At 39.1% G+C, this 18,846-nt stretch overlaps 5 protein-coding genes across 5 annotated transcripts; 3 read left to right on the top strand and 2 right to left on the bottom strand.

Annotated features, from left to right (window-relative positions):
* Positions 1-22: 22 nt before the first annotated feature.
* LOC111777339 (internal alternative NAD(P)H-ubiquinone oxidoreductase A1, mitochondrial-like) lies at positions 23-3,247 on the top strand. Its single transcript, XM_023656884.1, has 8 exons — positions 23-634; positions 831-1,044; positions 1,133-1,293; positions 1,507-1,572; positions 1,710-1,873; positions 2,296-2,410; positions 2,496-2,675; positions 2,741-3,247. Exons 1-8 carry the CDS (start codon positions 185-187, stop codon positions 2,891-2,893), a joined length of 1,503 nt encoding a protein of 500 aa, XP_023512652.1. The 5' UTR covers positions 23-184; the 3' UTR covers positions 2,894-3,247.
* A 903-nt stretch (positions 3,248-4,150) lies between these two features.
* LOC111777338 (zinc finger CCCH domain-containing protein 66-like) lies at positions 4,151-7,076 on the bottom strand. Its single transcript, XM_023656883.1, has 2 exons — positions 6,884-7,076; positions 4,151-6,470 (listed from the first exon to the last, which is right to left on the bottom strand). The coding sequence occupies exon 2, from the start codon at positions 6,437-6,439 to the stop codon at positions 4,430-4,432; it is 2,010 nt and encodes a 669-aa protein (XP_023512651.1). The 5' UTR covers positions 6,440-6,470; positions 6,884-7,076; the 3' UTR covers positions 4,151-4,429.
* Positions 7,077-8,129: 1,053 nt separating this feature from the next.
* LOC111777218 lies at positions 8,130-11,319 on the top strand. Its single transcript, XM_023656705.1, has 5 exons — positions 8,130-8,372; positions 8,618-8,970; positions 9,240-9,335; positions 10,571-10,630; positions 10,714-11,319. Exons 1-5 carry the CDS (start codon positions 8,270-8,272, stop codon positions 10,903-10,905), a joined length of 804 nt encoding a protein of 267 aa, XP_023512473.1. The 5' UTR covers positions 8,130-8,269; the 3' UTR covers positions 10,906-11,319.
* A 1,042-nt stretch (positions 11,320-12,361) lies between these two features.
* Positions 12,362-13,664, bottom strand: LOC111777217 (probable pyridoxal 5'-phosphate synthase subunit PDX1). The gene has a single exon (XM_023656703.1). The coding sequence runs from the start codon at positions 13,583-13,585 to the stop codon at positions 12,647-12,649; it is 939 nt and encodes a 312-aa protein (XP_023512471.1). The 5' UTR covers positions 13,586-13,664; the 3' UTR covers positions 12,362-12,646.
* Positions 13,665-15,099: 1,435 nt separating this feature from the next.
* Positions 15,100-17,441, top strand: LOC111777219 (peptidyl-prolyl cis-trans isomerase CYP20-1). Its single transcript, XM_023656706.1, has 7 exons — positions 15,100-15,241; positions 15,501-15,579; positions 16,128-16,175; positions 16,266-16,289; positions 16,660-16,842; positions 16,937-17,012; positions 17,097-17,441. The coding sequence occupies exons 1-7, from the start codon at positions 15,176-15,178 to the stop codon at positions 17,233-17,235; spliced, it is 615 nt and encodes a 204-aa protein (XP_023512474.1). The 5' UTR covers positions 15,100-15,175; the 3' UTR covers positions 17,236-17,441.
* Positions 17,442-18,846: the final 1,405 nt, after the last annotated feature.

The raw sequence follows: 18,846 nt of genomic DNA, 5'->3' as shown, positions 1-18,846 counted from the left end.
AAAAATTCGATGGTACTAGAAATTTCGTTTCTTTTAGCGGGTAGAACACGACTGGCTAACATCAAGCAGATATCAAATTCCCGAGCTTTTGGTAATGAAAAAACCACTTTTTCTTTTCATTGTTCCCCAGATCTTCGCTTTTTGATCTTCGAACGAGGAGGAAGAATCTGTGAATATTCCATCCATGGCCTGGTTTAGGAATCTCAAGCAACTTTCATCCACTAAAGCATCACTCAGATTCACAAATCCACACCCATTTTTTCCTTCCACGGCGCCGTTTGCTTTCCTCCTCTCTCATTTTAGCTCTCAGGCTAGCTCCGATGCGGTGGTGGCTCGGCCGCCGGGTCTCGGACCGACGGCAGAAGGCGAGAAGCCGAGGGTGGTGGTTTTGGGATCTGGTTGGGCAGGTTGCAGGTTGATGAAGGGATTGGACACTAGCATATATGATGTCGTTTGCGTTTCGCCTCGCAACCATATGGTATTCACTCCTCTTCTAGCTTCCACCTGTGTTGGAACTCTGGAATTCAGATCCGTTGCCGAACCAATCGGCCGGATTCAGCCTGCCATTTCTCGCGAACCTGGTTCCTATTTCTTCCTTGCAAATTGTACTGGCGTTAACACCGATGAACATGTGGTATGCTTCTCAATTGTGTCACTGTTTCATTGAAGTTTACGATTGCGAACAGTTTGCTAAAATCTCTCTGGTTTTTTAAACTAGAATCGAATGAATCATCGTTAGACCTAGAAGATGAGAACTAAAAATTTCAGAAAGAAAAATCTCTGATTCTAACTTCCTTCTGAGAAGGGGATTATTTCACTTGTTGTTGAAGGTGCAATGTGAGACAGTCACTGATGGATTGAACACTTTGGAACCATGGAGGTTTAAATTATCATATGACAAGTTGATCATAGCTTTGGGATCCCAGCCATTAACTTTTGGGATTCATGGTGTCAAAGAACACGCCATTTTTCTTCGTGAGGTCTATCATGCCCAGGAAATTCGTAGGAAGCTGCTTTTGAACTTGATGTTGTCCGATGTTCCTGGTATAGAATAGCTGGTTTTATTAGACTTGCCAATAGGTGTTCTTTCTTTTTTTCAGTGGACATAATTTGAATAGTTTGTTCTTGGCAGGCATCTCAGAGGAAGAGAAACGTAGGCTTCTACACTGTGTTGTTGTTGGAGGCGGTCCAACTGGAGTAGAATTCAGTGGGGAACTTAGTGATTTTATCATAAAGGATGTTACTCAAAGATATGCTCATGTGAAAGATTATATCCAAGTTACTTTGATCGAGGTTTGTAAAATGTCAAACTCTAGTATCTGATTCATTATGCATAATACACCATTTGCATATTGATCTCAATTTCTCGAAGTTTCGGCCGAGTTGTTTCTCTATGCTAGGTTGTTGAGCTTCTAATATTTCTGGCATTGTGTGGGAAGTTTACTGGATAGGTTTTTAAGACTTCGAGAGGATTTACTTGCTTGTATTTGTTTAATTGTTTCACAGGCAAATGAGATATTGTCTTCCTTCGACGATCGCCTTCGGCACTATGCTACTAAGCAATTGACAAAGGTAGGAGTAGGAAAGTCGATACATCAAAGTCGTGCCATTTTATTCCTTAAGCGATGATAATAACGGGTTTCAATTTCACATTTCTTAGGATGCTTTGAATTTGAAATTCTTTCATTTCATTTGTTCATATCCCACAGTCCGGAGTTCAACTCGTACGCGGCATTGTAAAAGATGTTAAACCTCAGTCCATCATTCTCAATGATGGCTCTGAGGTTCCTTATGGGCTGTTAGTTTGGTCTACTGGTGTTGGGCCCTCACCTTTTGTAAATTCCTTGGATGTTCCAAAGTCTCCTGGTGGCAGGTAACGTTTGTTTGCCTCTTATCCAAAATGTTTGTTTGCCTCTTAGATTTCAGAACTTTCAAGCAATTGTTTTGAAAATGTCATGCTGCTTTTTCTGTAACCCTCCTTCTAAGATAGGCAAATTGTTCTGAGACCAGTTGGGGATCCATTCATATTTAGGGAAAGTCTCCGTCTCCTCGGGCTTACTGACCTCGCTATCTATCACCAAAAAAGTTCAATTTCAACTTCATATGTTATGGACAATATAGTTATTTCTTTACCCTCACATATGATCTGCTTTGGCCCAACGTTCGTGTCATCTTTATTCAAGTCCTAGAATCGTCATACATCTGATTAAGGTTTCCTATTTATGCTTACTTTTTGGTTATCAATCCAAATATTGCTTAGAGAGATGATACATTTCTGGTTATATATATTGGTAGGATTGGTATAGATGAGTGGTTACGTGTTCCTTCTGTGGAAGATGTGTTCGCAATAGGCGATTGCAGTGGTTTCCTAGAGAGTACAGGGAAACAAGTTCTTCCAGCTTTGGCCCAGGTAAGTTATGATGCTCGTATATATTCTGGGTTTTCTGAATGATCTATGAAATCTCAAGTTCTTACTGCATTTCTGCATCCTGAAGGTAGCAGAGCGGCAAGGCAAATATTTAGCAGCCTTGATGAATAAAATTGGTAAAGAAGGTGGCGCACGAGCAGGTAGCGGAAAAGACTTGGAACTTGGCGCGCCTTTTGTCTACAAGCACCTCGGAAGCATGGCAACTATTGGAAGATACAAGGCTCTTGTCGACCTTAGGCAGAGTAAAGTAAGGGCTACCTTTCTCTCTCACTCTATGTAGTTAGGTGGCTTACTTGTGAGTATTTTCTACAGGAAGCAAAGGGGTTATCCATGGCGGGGTTCATCAGTTGGTTCGTTTGGCGTTCGGCTTATCTAACACGTGTCATAAGCTGGAGGAACAGATTGTATGTGGCAGTGAACTGGGCAACAACTTTCATCTTTGGTCGTGATATAAGCAGAATATAGAATTGGAGGTAAGAACTCAACATCCCCTTTCCACGTACTAAATATCATGTGCCGTACTATCATTGCCACAGGAGTTGTTCATCAAGACATAATCGTCTTGATGACTATTCTCTTTGTGTGGATCTGAAGTAAAACTATGGGTTTCTTGTGGTCAAATCTTAATATGAATGATGGCTGTTCGAATGCTATTTCTCATCTGAAGCACACTGTATAGTTTGTTTCCACCAACTGTTATTGTGTTAAATCCAAAGCATTAGTGCATGTTGATAGAAATCTAAATGAAGCCAATCATTGGAAATTTAAGTTTTGTACTACAACTTTATCGGTGCTTTTGAATAAAGTTAGAGGATGATGTGAAAGAGGAATTGTGACCTCTCGAATCGGTTGAAGAGGGAACAAAACATTCTTTAGAAGGGTGTAGAAACTTATCCCTTGTAGATGCGTTTAAAAAACTGTGAAGCTGACAACGATACGTAACGGGCTAAAGTGGACAATATTTGTTAGCAGTGGACTTGGGCTGTTACAAATGTTATTAGAGTTAGACATTGAGCGGTGTGTTAGTGAGGACACTGAGCTCCCAAGGGAGGTGGATTGTGAGATCTCACGTCGGTTAGAGAGGAGAGCAAAACATTCCTTATAAGAGTGTGGAACCTCTCCCCAATAGATGCGTTTTAAAACTTTGAGGGAAAGCTTAGAAGGGAAAGTCCAAAGAAGGCAATATTTACTTATGGTGAGCTTGGGCTGTTACAGTAACGTTGATTCTTAGAAAATTCTCTAACACCACCAAGTTAATCGATATGGAATTGTATTGTATTGTGTCTTATTCCAACTTGTTTTTGTTCGCAAATTGGCTCTGTTGGAGTAATAATAAGCGAGATCTTCGAGAGGTCTAAATTTCAAAAATCGTTATGAAATTAGATTATAAAGGTATACCTATGCTCTCATCTTAAAGCAACCTACTTTCTTTATCCAGTGCTCTTCCCACTACCAACACCACAAAAGAGCTAAAGCAGTTAGAAGGATGGCCTTTTTGGTAGTGCTCCATAATCCCTCTCCCACTTTGAATTTTAGCTTTTAACTTTTGGATGCTGAAGCTAATTGGTGAATCCTCATAGCTTTTTGCCTTTGCACTTCCGAATGGCAACTGGTTAAATTTAGGACGGAAGTCGGGATTTTGATTCCGTTAAGACTTGGAACAGGACAACGTTAACTTGTTTCAGGTCACCTTTTCTGTCCACCAAATTTTTAGTCAAAAAGTAGTTCAGAAACGTTTATGAAACGTCAAATATAATATTATAATTTTTGAAATAACGAGAAGAATTAGTCATGCAATGAGCAGAAACATTCCTTCTGCTCGGGTTTGATTAATCCTCTTCGGTACAATATTCTTTTAGCTTCGGGAAAATCTCCCTTACCTAAAATGACGAATATCAATGAGCATTTCAAAAATATATATAAGATCAGTAATCCATTAAATGGAAGAACAAAAAAAAAAAAAAAAAAAAAAAAAAAAAAAGGGTGGCCAAGCTCCAAGGCTCAAGCAACTAGCTGCTCCTGTTCCATGTACATTTGCTTCAAATCGCTATTGTCAAGATGCCAAAGCTGCTGTTTCTGCTGCTCATCCATGCTCAACTGCACCGAGTTCTCGCTCGGAGTATCCTTCACCAAGGACTGAACCCAGGACACGTCTGGTTCGGGAGCGGTAGCGTGCATTGTGGGCGTTGCCAGAGAACTGCCTTGAAACCCATATGATGCAGATTTCCTTAGCTTGTTGAGTTCTTCTCCATGAATTCCCCAGTCTAGCTTTCCATTGGGCGAACCCCAATCCGATAGGTTCGAAGGCATGGCATTCTGTTCGATGAAGCTCTGGCTCCGGTTGGTGAAAAGCGCACCCCTGGGACTTAGAACGCTAACTGCAGCAGACACGGATGGTTGAGACGACCTTGCAGGTGGGGAGCCAATGCTGTTAGCATAGCTCGAGAGGAAAGACCGATTCAGGCTTTGGCGCATCGGTATCCTGGAAGGTGATTGTACCTGACTTCCCATAGAATCCAGTGAAAGTCCTTGTAATTGAGGCAACATTGCGGGATCTACCGACCCGAAAAACTCCTCGAGGTTCGTAGGCTTCATGCCTCCAAGTCCATTCAACTCCCCATTTCTACTACTCCTTGGGGATGGAAAAGATGCAGTGGTTGACAAGCCATTGTTCCATCTGGAAGGGGAAGGTAGACACGATATCTCATCGATCAACTGCTTTTGTCGACGACGCTGACTTTCGAGACTAAGTAACTCGACATCTAAATCCACGTCTCTTGCGCTCAAAGACGCCTTCAACCTGCTACCTGGAAGCTGCAAGGTCGGAGGTTGAGTCTGCCACATGGTTCCACCCATTGGAGAAGAAACTCCAGTAGGAGTTAAAGGCGGAGTCGATGAAGAAGGCATCAAAGCTGAAGGAGAACCGAGGGTAAGTGAGCTGATCGACGCCATGTCTAATGAAGAACCACAGATTGATCTCGGCGACGGTACAGCAGAACCCGTTGAAGCATACAAGGGGCGGAGCTCTTCCGGTTTGTGAGCAAAGAAACAAACTTTTCGGGTGCATCCAGTTTCGTCCTTACAAAGACGGGTACGGTATTGAGCAGGATGCAGCCAACATTCGAAAATTCCATGAGCATATTCACACGCATCGCCCTGCCTACATGTTCCCTTTCTGAATTCCGGGCACGGGACGCAGCTGTAATGGTATTTCCTTAGATCCCGCCTCCTCGCGTTCTCCCCGGGGTGAACAAACGGACACTCCGTCCAATCATGAGAGTAAGCTCTCGTACACGGTTTGATCTTAAAAGTATACATCCTAAACTCATCTGTGCTATACATTTCATTCTTGATATCAGGAAGTGAGAGATCAACTGGATACTCTTTCTTCTCCATCCCATCTCTTGCAGCCCAAGAGCTCGAAGCCTCCACCGGCTCCAGCGTTTCCATCTCGTAAAATATCGCCTCCGAGGACCCAAGGCCATCTTCTTCCCAACCATTGAGCAATTGTTGTAATACCTTTCTCCTCGAATACGAAGCTAAACTAAAATCACGACCAATCAAGTCACTAGGCCGATTACCATTCGCATCGACAGCACTCGCATCAGCCGACGCATCAAGCAAGAGTTCAACAACCTGATCCGAAACAGCAGAACCACCAGCAACAGCACAATGTAGAGCCGTCGGGCCATCAGAGCCACAAGTCCGATTAACATCGACACAACCACGGTGAACGATATACGACAGAACATTCAAGCTCCCAAACATGGCTGCAACCATTAGAGGAGTCCTTTCTTCATATCTCATCTTCTTTGAACCAATACTTCGCCCATACCACAAGCTTGCCTCATCGATATCATAACCATGTTCCTCAACAGCACTCCTAAACCCAATAAGGTCATCTGTAGCTGAAAATTCCAGCAAAACAGACAAACAAAGCCCCAATTTCCCTTGCTTAAATCTACCGTTCATCACGAAATTAGGGCTTACAGATTTGCTATTGCAGCACATCAAATCTATCCGTTCTAAGACCTCCAAATCTCTACACATATATAATCATCAAGAACACATTCAGAAATTACATTCTAGAAGCTAAACAGAACAAGAAATCAACCACAAAAACCAAACACCAAAAACAAAGGTATATCAGTTTAGATTGGTGAAAAACCATCCAAAATCAAGTAGAAATGGAGAAAGAACAAAAAAAAACACGACACCCAACAAACAAAACGACATATTAAAAACAACCCCTGTTTTTTTGTTTACCGGTAAAACAGAAAGAAAGAAGAATGAAAGAACAGGAACGGATAGTTACCAGAAACTAAAAAACTGTTCCCAATACCAAAATACAGAGAATTCGATGAATTATCTGCTAACCACAAACGATTTAACTAAAATCTCAAAACCCCATTTCAAAATCATGTTCAAACAACACATAATCTTGTCGGAACTTACCTCGTATGAAGGAAAAAGATCCGACGGCGGCAAAAGGGAGATCAAAAGAGAAGCTCCGACAGAGCTGGACTTGATCTCCGACAAAGCTCCGACAGAGCTGGACTTGGGTTTAAGTAAAAAATACCAAACTAATTTTCTGCATAAGCCGAAGCTCTTCGGTCTCCGCCACACCGCCCTCTTCAAACTCTTTTCTTTCTTTTTAATTTTTAATTTTTTTTTAAATTATATTTTTCTTTCTTGTCTTCTTCGTCTTTGATTTGCCTCTGTGAAATGAAACTCAAATTCAATCCCAAATGAAATGCAACTCAAATGCGGAAATTCAAAAAAATATACGAAATAATAATGCCATTGTGGGCCCCATGTAAGGTGACTGAATGTATGCCACGTGTTAGCGTATCATTGGAAGAAATAGTTCACCAAAATGACCGTATTGATATTCCGGATCATTCACGCCTTACGTGTTTTTTCGTCTCGGCGAATGACGTGGTAAATTCATTTTTTACCCTTTAACTAACCATTTCTCAATTAAAAATTTTAATCTCAATTTTGTAGATTTTAAAATTTATAAATCTAATTGAGAGAGTTATAAAATTTTATTTTTATAACTAATAAATTAAGTAGTTTTAAAATTTTCAAAAATAGTAAATTAAAAATTAAAAATTTATGTATTTTTTTTTTTAAGTCAGAGAGATAAAATTGAGTGTCCTGAAAATTTAATTATATCATGTAGGTATATATATATATATAAATATATTCAAATTCATCAATTTTATTAAATAAACAAGCATTAATCATACTGTGCATAACCAAGGTGGTTGTTCGACTTTTAGACTTCGATTTGACTTCTATAGGTAGAGTTCAGGTCACCTTGACCTCAGTTGAAGGGTCGGTTTGGGGCCTTCTGCCTTTCTCGTGACTCTCCCATGACCTAATTCACCCCTTAGATTGATGGTCGCCCACGAGCTTGATTGAGTCTCAACGTATCTTGTAACCTTCTAATACTCATTCTAATAGGTTCATATTCACCCCTACCATTTTCAATCGTTGAAATAATAACAATAAATAAATAATATATATATATATATTTATTTATTTATTTATTTATTTATTTATTTGTAATTCATTTTTCATGTTCCCGTCAGTTATTGGGCCATAGGCCCAAAAAATTTGGGCTTTTACCAAAGGTTCACATCCACGAATTCAGCCCAGTCCGCGAACCACCTTCATTCACCTCCATTGCCGCCCTTTGTGTTTGGCCTTTCACTAACCGGCGGCAGCTGAAAGAGCAACCCTACGGGATTCAACTCAAACTTCGGTTTCATTTCAAGCTTTCGCATCCAGTGGTCTTCCTCTTCTTAGGCTCTGCTAATTTTTGTTCTGTGCGAAATGAGAACCGTTCAGGTTGCTTTGCGAACCCTGGGTAGAGGCTTATCGCGGAGATTTAAGCAACCTTCTGTGCTCAGAAACCTCTCCACAAACGCCGCTCGTGGTAATTTCTACTTGTTTTGGTTTTGAATCCATGAATTTATTATTTGTACTGTGATTGCTGAAGTTCGTTTTGGCTTGGGCGGAAATTTGTCTGGTTTATTCTAAGTAAATGTTTCTCAAATGTGTCTCTGTTTAGACATCGGTTTTACGAGGTTTTGCTTGGAAAATCTCAAGTTTGGTTGTGTAATTGGTAATGTGATTCGAGGCATGGTTTTACAATTTTTCATGTTTAAAACTTTTAAACAGACAGTGGCTTTGATGATAAGGGAAAACCTGATTCGTTTGAGTCTGCTGATGACTTTGAACGTCGGATATTCGGGGGTGTTTCTACGGGCGATTCCGGAAATGATGCTTTCTTTGAGAAGCTTGATAGACTTGGCAAACCTCGTGAAAGAATAGGTTCGCGACTGAGTGGAGGAAACAATTTTCAGTCTCTGTATGGGCTTGATGATAACCTTAACACGCTATCAGATGGGATGGATGGCAAGTTGAAGAAAGCTTCCACTTATTTTGAGTTTGATACCGAGGAAATTGCAAAAGATGATTATACATTCAGAGCAGATATGTCTTTTAAGCCTGGATCAACATACGAAGTCAAGGCATGTAGCTGAGCAACTAATTGTTTTTTATACTTGTTATGAACAAATCCTTATCATTATTCGTGTCAACTTCTATTTATGATTACATTATGCCTAATCCGAGCATAGCTAGACACTTAATTCGGATTAGATGATCCGTGATGGAAATGAACTTCACTACATTATCATTTTAGCAGTCCTTAGTAGAAGTGTTGCCTCTCTGCACCTTCTGTAGATGATGTTATGTGCTTACTGTTATCATTGTTCTAAGTACTTTTGAATTTATACAGGATCTGGATCTAACGAAGCCAGGTGTACGCAAACCTCCGAAAAGGGTTGAGTTTCAGGTGACAACTGAGGAGGTCTTAAGAAAAGCTGATTTCAGGGTGAGCATTCCTGAATTTCATTGACCTTGCCTTTTTACTGATCCGCTTCTCATTTCATTATGGATAGCTAGGACTAGGAATAAAACGTGGTTGGAATTACTGGTATGGTAACAGACCTTTTGATTAGTTGCAATCATCTCTCACGTAATCGAATATGGAATATCTTATGGTATGAATTGCTCATCTATTAAGTATCATAGCTTATGAAGTGACAAAAAATGGGTCATAGTCTTAAAAGAAATCCTTGAATTTGAATCTAGTCAATGTGAGTAGTTTAGAAATTTCGAAGTACAAGTAACAATAAGTTGGAACAGGGTTATTTACTGCTGATTTTCTGTACAGTTCTATTTAAGAAATCTGATGGATTATTTGTAACACCCCAATTCTACCCCAACCCCAGATAGATATTGTCTTTTTCGGGTTTTCCTTTCCGAGCTTCCCCTCAAAGTTTTAAAATGCGCCCGTTAAGGAGAGGTTTCCACACTCTTATAAAGAATGCTTTGTTACCCTCTCCAACCAATGGGGTATATCACAGTCCATCTCCTTGGGGGCTCAGCGTCCTCGCTGGCACATCATCCCGTGTCTGGCTCTGATACCATTTGTAATAGCCCAAGCCCACCGCTAGCAGATATTGTCCACTTTGGCCTTTTACGTATCGCCGTCAGCCTTACGGTTTAAAACCAACCAATAGGTTTTTTAAAACACGTCTGTTAGGGAGATGTTTCTACACCCGTCTAAGGAATGCTTCGTTTTCCTCTCCAGCCAAGGTGGGATCTCACATTATTCATCTTTGTTTTATCAAAACTCTCCAATCCCAGAACAAGAGGAGCCCTTCCCATTAGAAATTTGGTCTGTCATCATTGACATGGTGTGGTCATCAGTAGCCATGGACTATCAATTTTTTGTTTTGTTTTTGTTTTTGTTTTTGTTTTTGTTTTTGTTTTTGTTTTTACATAAATTGCAGTTAATCAATACACGAGCTCCTGATATGGGCGGTGCGTGTAAACGGTTGTATTTTCATTGTCAATCAAGGAAGAAAGATCATGTAATGACCTCTAAGTTTCTAACAGTTGCTCGTTTGCAACATTAAGGAGGTCATGAAATAGTCTGGCTATAAGTTGGTCTTGTGGCCACTGAAATTTAGTCTTTTGCCCACGTCTCTCTTAAGGAAGTTTATTTATGTCACTTACCCTTGCTGTATGCATATCTAACAATGATCCAATAGTTGTTTGCAGAATGTTAGGTTTCTGGCAAACTTTATTACCGACGCCGGGATCATTATCAAGAGGAGCAAGGTAAACTTTTTGAACAAAAATCATATTTTTAACAAGTTGTGTCGTCATCCTTAATCTTATTTTATCACTTCAACAATTTGCAGACCCGAATTAGTGCCAAGGCACAGAGGAAAGTTGCGCGCGAGATCAAAACTGCACGGGCATTTGGCTTAATGCCCTTCACGACAATGGGAACCAAATCATTTGTTTTTGGAAAAACCATGGAGGATCTTGATAAGGACTATGAGTATGAAGTTTTCGACAACAATGATGGAGGATACCCGCTCGGATCCTAGAGACCATGCTTTTAGATGGTTTGTGAATTATTTCCCTCACCCTTGTCTTTGATCCAACCATTATCTCAAACATTACATGGCTGAACTTGTTCTGATTGCTGATTATCATCCTGCCTCAAGTCCCCAGAGTCCATCTTGCAAATTTGTTCATTGCAGGAAGATATTTCAAAAACTTCATAGTCATAGCCTTCTCATCGAGATATTCTTAAATTTTGTTTTATATATTGATTTTCTGGTTTGGAGCCAATTACTATAATTTGCGTATTTGTTTTTCTTCTACCGTATATGATGTAACGATGAGGTGACTCATCAGCCAGAAATTGGAACAGTTTGTTAGTTTTCCTCCATTGACATGTTAGGCAGAATAAAACGATGGCTGCTTTTGTTTGGAATCAATGGCATATTAACAGAAAATGTATCTCCCAACAGCTGCACTGTGGAGCGAAAATTTTCATAAACTATTAGTTTGCATTTGATCTCGGATATTGATGTTGAACCAACCCGTGTTTTTTCTTGGTTCCTTGTTCGAATCAATCAGGAGATGAAATTTAGAGTCGTTGCTAGGCCTAGTGATGAAATTCAGGGTCGTTGCTAGAACTTGTGAAAATGAAAGACGTTGCTACCTTGCCAATGGCTGGTAGCTTCAAAGGGCAAGTTTAATTCTAAGCATATCTGCATCCACTGACTTTGTCATCGTGACAAAGCTAAGCAGCCAGAGGGCATGGACATCTCGGTTTTAGTCCGTGCACAAATATCGCAAACATTTAAGCAAATAAAGAGGAGCAAAAATGATTTAGCTACAGAGTACTACACGATGGATTATATTTGGGTTGAGAGTACACGTTTTAACCAGTTAAACTATATAGATCTGAGTTAAGAGTATCGGTCTTAACCAGTTAAACTATGCTTCCAAAAACTGGTTAAAACTATATAGGTCATATTTGGATCAAGAGTACTCCCAAAAACTGGTCAGAACTATATAGATCACATTTGGATCAAGAGTACTCGTCTTAACCAGTTAAACTATGCTTCCAAAAACTAAGAATAACTAAGATCTAAATAACGATCAAGGACTCGCCTGGAACTAAGAACAACCCAGATCTAAATAACGATCAAGGACTCGCCTGGAACTAAGAACAACCCAAATCTAAATAACGATCAAGGACACGCCTAAGAAGGGCCACTTTTAATCCTGATGAAACAAATACATGACAATAACAAGGTGATGACTAGCCAAAATAGAACGATTTTCAACGATTTTCAATCTAGGAACAGCCAAGAAAGCTTTCCCCTGATGAATAAAGATGAAAAATTCTCAGGCATCAAAGATAAATTACACTCATAATTTACAAAATCTGTGTGGTTTTTATCTTTCTGATCGGTTAATGATTTCATAGATAATCATGGTTCAACCAAACCATTCGTTCTAGTAACAAAAATTCAATCCTAGAACATTAAACACAAGTAATTATCCGATAAATCAGTTGCCAAAAGAACCCATATAGGAATATAATTATTAGACAAAACCCAGATTACGAATATATTTATTGGTTTCAACTCAACAAACGAAAGAGAAAAACAAGTTTAGTCAAATAGATGATATGGAGCTAAAAGGATTACTAAACCTTCAAGATTTCAACAGAATTCTTGAAGATCATCTCCTTGTCGGTAGGTAGATTAGTAGCGAAACCCAACTTCAAGCCTTTTATCTGATTCACAAACCAAAAATGATAAACTGAAATTACTCCGATCGATTTGCATACCTCTCCACATTCACATTGTCGTTATTGAGGTTGATTCCAGCCATGGCCTCACCCAATCCAGAGCTCACCTCTGCTAGCACATCTGGATCGCTGTAATGCGTAGCGGCTTGCACGATTGCCCTAGCTCGCCTCGCCGGATCGCTGCTCTTGAACACGCCGGAGCCGACGAATACTCCGTCGCATCCCAACTGCATCATCATCGCGGCATCGGCCGGAGTTGCGATTCCTCCAGCCGCAAAATGCACCACCGGTAGCCGTCCGAGCTGCTTGGTCTGCATCACCAAATCATACGGTGCCCCAATCTCTTTTGCGTAACAGAAAACTTCATCATCGTCCATATTCCTCAGCATCCTAATGTCGCCCATCACAGACCTCACATGCCGAACGGCCTCCACAACGTTTCCAGTTCCGGCTTCGCCTTTGGTCCGAATCATCGCAGCACCTTCGCGAATTCGGCGTAGCGCTTCCCCTAAATTTCGACATCCGCACACGAACGGGATCCGAAAATTGTGCTTGTTGATATGGTTCTTATCATCTGCCGGAGTCAAAACCTCGCTCTCATCGATGTAATCGACACCAATAGCCTCAAGGATTTGAGCCTCGACGAAATGACCAATTCGAGCCTTAGCCATAACCGGGATGGTGACAGCCTGCTTGATTTCCTTGATCAATTGAGGATCGCTCATGCGAGCGACTCCACCTTGAGCCCTAATATCGGCCGGTACTCTCTCGAGGGCCATAACGGCGCAGGCGCCAGCCTCCTCCGCGATTCGGGCCTGCTCGGCATTAACAACGTCCATAATCACGCCGCCGCGAAGCATTTGGGCCAAACCGGCTTTGACGGAGAAGGGAGATTTCTTGGTAGTCTCACAAATGACGCCATTGCCGTAAACGGTGACTACGCCAGTGTCCGCCATTAGAGGAAGAGGAAGAGGGAGAAAGAGAGGAGAGGGAAATTGAAAAATGGTTTAGAAAGGGTTATGTGTCAAAGGGCGGGGACAGGGGGTGGCGATTAATAGAATGCAACTGCTCTCTTATTTTCTATTAAATTAAAGGTTAATTCTTTTTTTTCTTTTTCTTTTTCTTTTTTTTTTTAATTAAAAAAAACAACCTTTAAAATATTAATTTAGAGTTATAATGTGTGAACCATACTTTTTTTTTTCTTTCTTTTTTTAAACTAATTCTAACCCTCCAACTTTTTCCGAAACCTTCAACCGTTTTTCGGAGAAAAAAAGTTTAAGGGTTAAAGTTTCGGTGCATCATATTGGTATAGATAATAATTTTTAATCCTATACTCAAAGATCGCTCTTATTCAAATGTAGTCTCGGTTCATTCATATACTCATCATTTGATGGGTTAAGTTTATTTTTTTGAATAAGTTTATATATTTTTTGTAAGATCACAGTTGGTCGGAGAGGACCAATAATTTCTTATAGGGTGTAGAAACCTCTTCTTAGTAGAGGTAGAGGTTCACCGTCAAAACAGATAATATCTACTCGCGGTGAAATTGAGGGTATTACAAATGATATCATAGCCACTCACTGGAGCAGTGTGTTGGCTAAGATATTGGATCCCAAGGGATGGATTGTGAGATCTCACATTAGTTGGTTGGATAGATTGTGCAAATCGAGTGTAAAAACCACCCTGTAATAGACGTATTTTAAAACTGTGAAGTTGACAATGATACGTAACAAGTACAAATAGACAATATCTGCTAACGATAGACTTAGACTAGTAAAAAATGTTCATTGCAAAATTTGTTGATATTAATACGACATAATTTGAAATGGGTTGGAGTTAGTAATTACTCGGAATAGAGTAAAAAGAGAGATTCCATGAATTATTTAAAAAGCCTGAAAAAGGGAAAAGGAAATAAAATGCAAAATATTATAATTAATAAAATAATATGTGATATAATAAATTCACTTCAAAATAGAATTTCAATTTGATTTTTTAAAAGCTGTAATATTCCACTCTATTGCTTTCAAAGGATTGCTTGATTAAGCTTGTGGAATTTATAAAAGAAAAAAAAAAAAAGAGAAAAATTAATTTATACCACTAATTAAAATTACAAACTAATAATTGCATTAATTTAGATTATATGTTAGTAATATTTATTTATTTATATTTAAAATAAAACAAAATAAATATTTTCCTAGAATAATTAAAAAAAAAAAAAAAAAAAAAAAAAAAAAAAAAAAAAAAATATATATATATATATATATATATTGATTTTTTTAATCTAAAAAAAGAAAGTATTCGAAAAATTACTTCCTTCCCTATAGTAACAAACTGGAGTTGTTCAACCAATGGGAGAAGAAAGGAAGACACGTGGCAGAATTGGATTGGATGAAGCTAGCAACTACACGTTTTGCGCGAGCAGAGAATTTGGGTATAAAAGGCCTTGGCATGCCATTTCTCTCTTGATTCTCTTTTCGATTGATTCACCTTTCGCGGAGTACTTTGTGAAGGTTTTTATATTCTTCGATTGTGACTTTCCCGGCGAGATGGCGAAAACGGCGCCATTGATGTTATGTACTTTCCTCCTATTAGGAACCCTAACTCTCATCCAGGTAATTATTCTCGATCACTCTCAAGTTTTTCGTTGTAATTGGATCGCTTTTTAGCGACAGGTTTTTATACGCTTTAAAGAAGTGCTAATTTCTCTGCGATCTTTCACGCGTTCTAGATCTGTAATGAATTCCGGTTTCGTATAGTGGTTCGAGAATGAGGTTTTAGTTCTTTACGTTTTGTTTTAGTCGTTTGGATCGGAATGGGAATAAAATTTATAAAGTGAAGCAGAAAATTAATTTATGAAATTTATGCTTCCAGGCAAAGAAGTCGAAGGGGAATCTGAAAGAAGTGACTAACAAAGTTTACTTCGATGTTGAAATCAACGGGAAGGCTGCTGGTATGGTTGATTTTTTTTTTTTTTTCTTTTTTTTGGTCTAAATTGATAGTGTGAATTAGAATAGGAATGGAGTGCAGCGGCACGTTTGATTTCCATTTCTTTGCTAGAACGACTTCGCATTTTCTTAGTTTAACATTGATAAACCTAAATTAACTTTAGTTAAATATTAGTTTAACTACATTCATATTGTTTATTCTGTGGTGTCACAATGTAAAGCCTTACCTGATTTACATGCTTAATGCAGTAATGAAATGGTGTTTAGCGTGATATAATGTATAGACATATTTTCCATAATAGTAAATTGTATAATGCTCAATAGTTTGTCCCGATTGGCTGGACTTGAGGCATCAGTCATATTATTTGAATGATATTTGCGCCTAGTGATACAACGAAGGATGTAAAGGAAAGCTTAACGCCCATTTCTGCTAAGGCAATTATAATCGGAGACATCAGACATCACTCTTTAGAGTTCAACGGAATATATTTTGTTGCGGTTCTTTAACTAGAGCATTCTCAATGTTAAAATTTGGATGGTAACTCTCTTGCAGGTCGAATCGAGATGGGACTTTTCGGGAAGGCTGTTCCTAAAACCGCTGGTACGTTAATTATTTGTGGTTAGGACTATCAGTGCTGGATTACGTACACCAAATTAATTCCTGACTATTCTTTCTTGTGTGATTTTGCAGAAAATTTCCGAGCTCTATGCACGGGTAAGGAGATAACTCTGATTTAAATTATATTCTCAAGTAGAGTTTGAGGATTTACTCTATATAAGTCAGAGTATAGAGATCTTCTTAACAATTATATTAAATCGAGTTACCGATGCCATAATAACGTGTGGTACAAAATATGCCCTCTTCTAAGGCTCTACTTCACCTCCTTCGTAATCCCGTCAAATAAATTTGATGCCCTACTGTAAGGCTCTAACTTCATTTCCCTCGTAGTCCCCTCATAGATTTTATGGAAAAAGCTGGTATTGTTTTAATAGATGGATTAAATTACAGCATGCAATGGTTACTCGGACATTTTCCTAATCTTTGGGTCTCTGATTCAGCAACTCTTTATGATTTCGATTTTCAGGTGAGAAGGGTGTTGGGCACAGCGGAAAGCCTCTACACTTCAAGGGCACTGCGTTCCACAGGATTATTCCCAGCTTCATGATTCAAGGAGGAGATTTTACCCACGGCGATGGAAGAGGTGGAGAATCAATCTATGGAGAGAAGTTCGCTGATGAGAATTTCAAGCTGAAGCATACTGGCCCAGGTAAAGGATCAACCATACCCTTCCGTGTTAAGGCATTCAAATGGTCTCCATAAACATTGTAGGAAACTGAAGACTCAATGTATAACATATGCAGGCCTTCTGTCTATGGCAAACGCTGGTCCAGATTCAAATGGTTCACAATTTTTCATCACTACAGTGACAACTAGCTGGTAAATATCTGTCTGGCATACGTTATTTTCTTGTTAGATCACTAAAAACAAAGCAATGGGTTTGAGTAAGAATTTGATACACAGGTTGGATGGTAGACACGTTGTATTTGGAAAGGTGTTGTCTGGAATGGACGTGGTATATAAAGTCGAGGCTGAGGGAAGTCAGAACGGAACACCTAAGAGCAAAGTTGTGATCGCTGACAGCGGTGAACTCCCTCTATGATGACAACGGACAGGTGGCCATTTATTTTTCTATCCAAGCATTACATAGTTTGCTTCTTTTCCTTTTTATATCCCTGTTTACGATAGATTTGGTGCTCAATGGATTCTCTCTTAATTAATAGTAATGTTTTACGTTCGGAGTTTAGTGTCTTTTATTCTCGTGTTCTTCCACACTCAATGAAATTGGACGGCTAACATTATCCTTTACTTTAAACCTTGTTAACCTTTTAATGATGGACACTATCAAACTTCATAAGATTCTTCTTACTTCTTATTCGCCATGAACAAGTCTTAAAAAGCCTAGGAAAAACAGAATAACTGAGAATCGTCGCCGCCTTCGTCGTCTCGGTTCTGTCTGCGTTCTCTCAATAACTCTTTGTCAGTCCTCTAGCTCTGTCATCTTCTTTACAGAAGTAGATTTTCATTCACCTGCTGGATTAACGAACTGGATGGAAGCTTTTGCTAAGAATATTCCAGACCTCCATATTGCTTTAATCGTCGCCCGTTGTCATCTGACCTTCCTCATCTGACTTTGGCCGTTTAACCGAAGCTCCTCAAGATGCTTCCGTTTCTGTCTACTGATTTCATTCGTTCCTCCAACTCGCTCCTCCCGGGCTGAGTTTCAGTTCCTCCCAGGGTTTCAGTGTCTTCCGTAGCTGAGATAGAAAGCAAAATGAGAGTGGTTTTCCAGACTCCGTTGCTGGTCGACTTTGTATGTGACGGAACAATTAGAGTCGTCGAGATGGTTTTCATTAGCACAGGGGTCGATTGGATTTAAGGGATTCATGACCGTTAGATCAACCACAGGAGTGGACCTATGCGGTTGAGATTTTTATAAAACTGATCTGTTTCTCAATTTTAATGTTTGCATAATAAAACAATATGAAAGAGATAAGTTTATATACAAAGTCCCTGGTCAACAAAAGGAGAAAAGACTAGAAGGATGAAGGTTGACATATTTATACGGATGAGTAATGAAGGCTTATATTACTTTACTGTTTCATTAAATCTTAAAATTTAAAGACGTGAATTTTTTGTACTTTATTTCATATTTTATAGCAATCTTATCAAATTGGAAGCCTTGAAAAAGTTTTAAATCTGACTCCATTTCTAAATATTTGACTATTATTATTATAAAAAAAACCCCATTGTTCAATAAATTGCTCACTAACAATCAAAACTAAATAGGACTAATAATACTCAAATAATAGGTCACACGTGACTCATGAGATCAAATCTGATTACTTGATTTTAAAGAAATAGATTCATAAAAAAGTCTTGAGTTCAAAAAACCTCTTGAATTCCTCGGTTATTAAACTATACTCATTATTATCCTTGAATTGATCAAGCATGGGAATGTTATAATGCAATGTATATATAACCAATCTCAGGTAATGGGCCATCTTATCCTTTCCTATTGCATCTATCAATCAAAGTGATCTAGAAAGAGAATCATAAATATATTAGGAGGGGGAGAACTACAGGGTACAACAACAAAGGTAATACATGACCATTCAATCAGCAAAAGCCAACTTAGTCTACCGTTACCACCATGGACCAAATCTTCTACCCACCCACCCCTCTGCCCTCCATAAAAAAAAAAAAAAAAAAA

This window comes from Cucurbita pepo, chromosome LG16 (genome assembly GCF_002806865.2).
Source record: "Cucurbita pepo subsp. pepo cultivar mu-cu-16 chromosome LG16, ASM280686v2, whole genome shotgun sequence".
NCBI lineage: Eukaryota > Viridiplantae > Streptophyta > Magnoliopsida > Cucurbitales > Cucurbitaceae > Cucurbita > Cucurbita pepo.
This window is presented reverse-complemented; position numbering and strand designations above follow the sequence as displayed.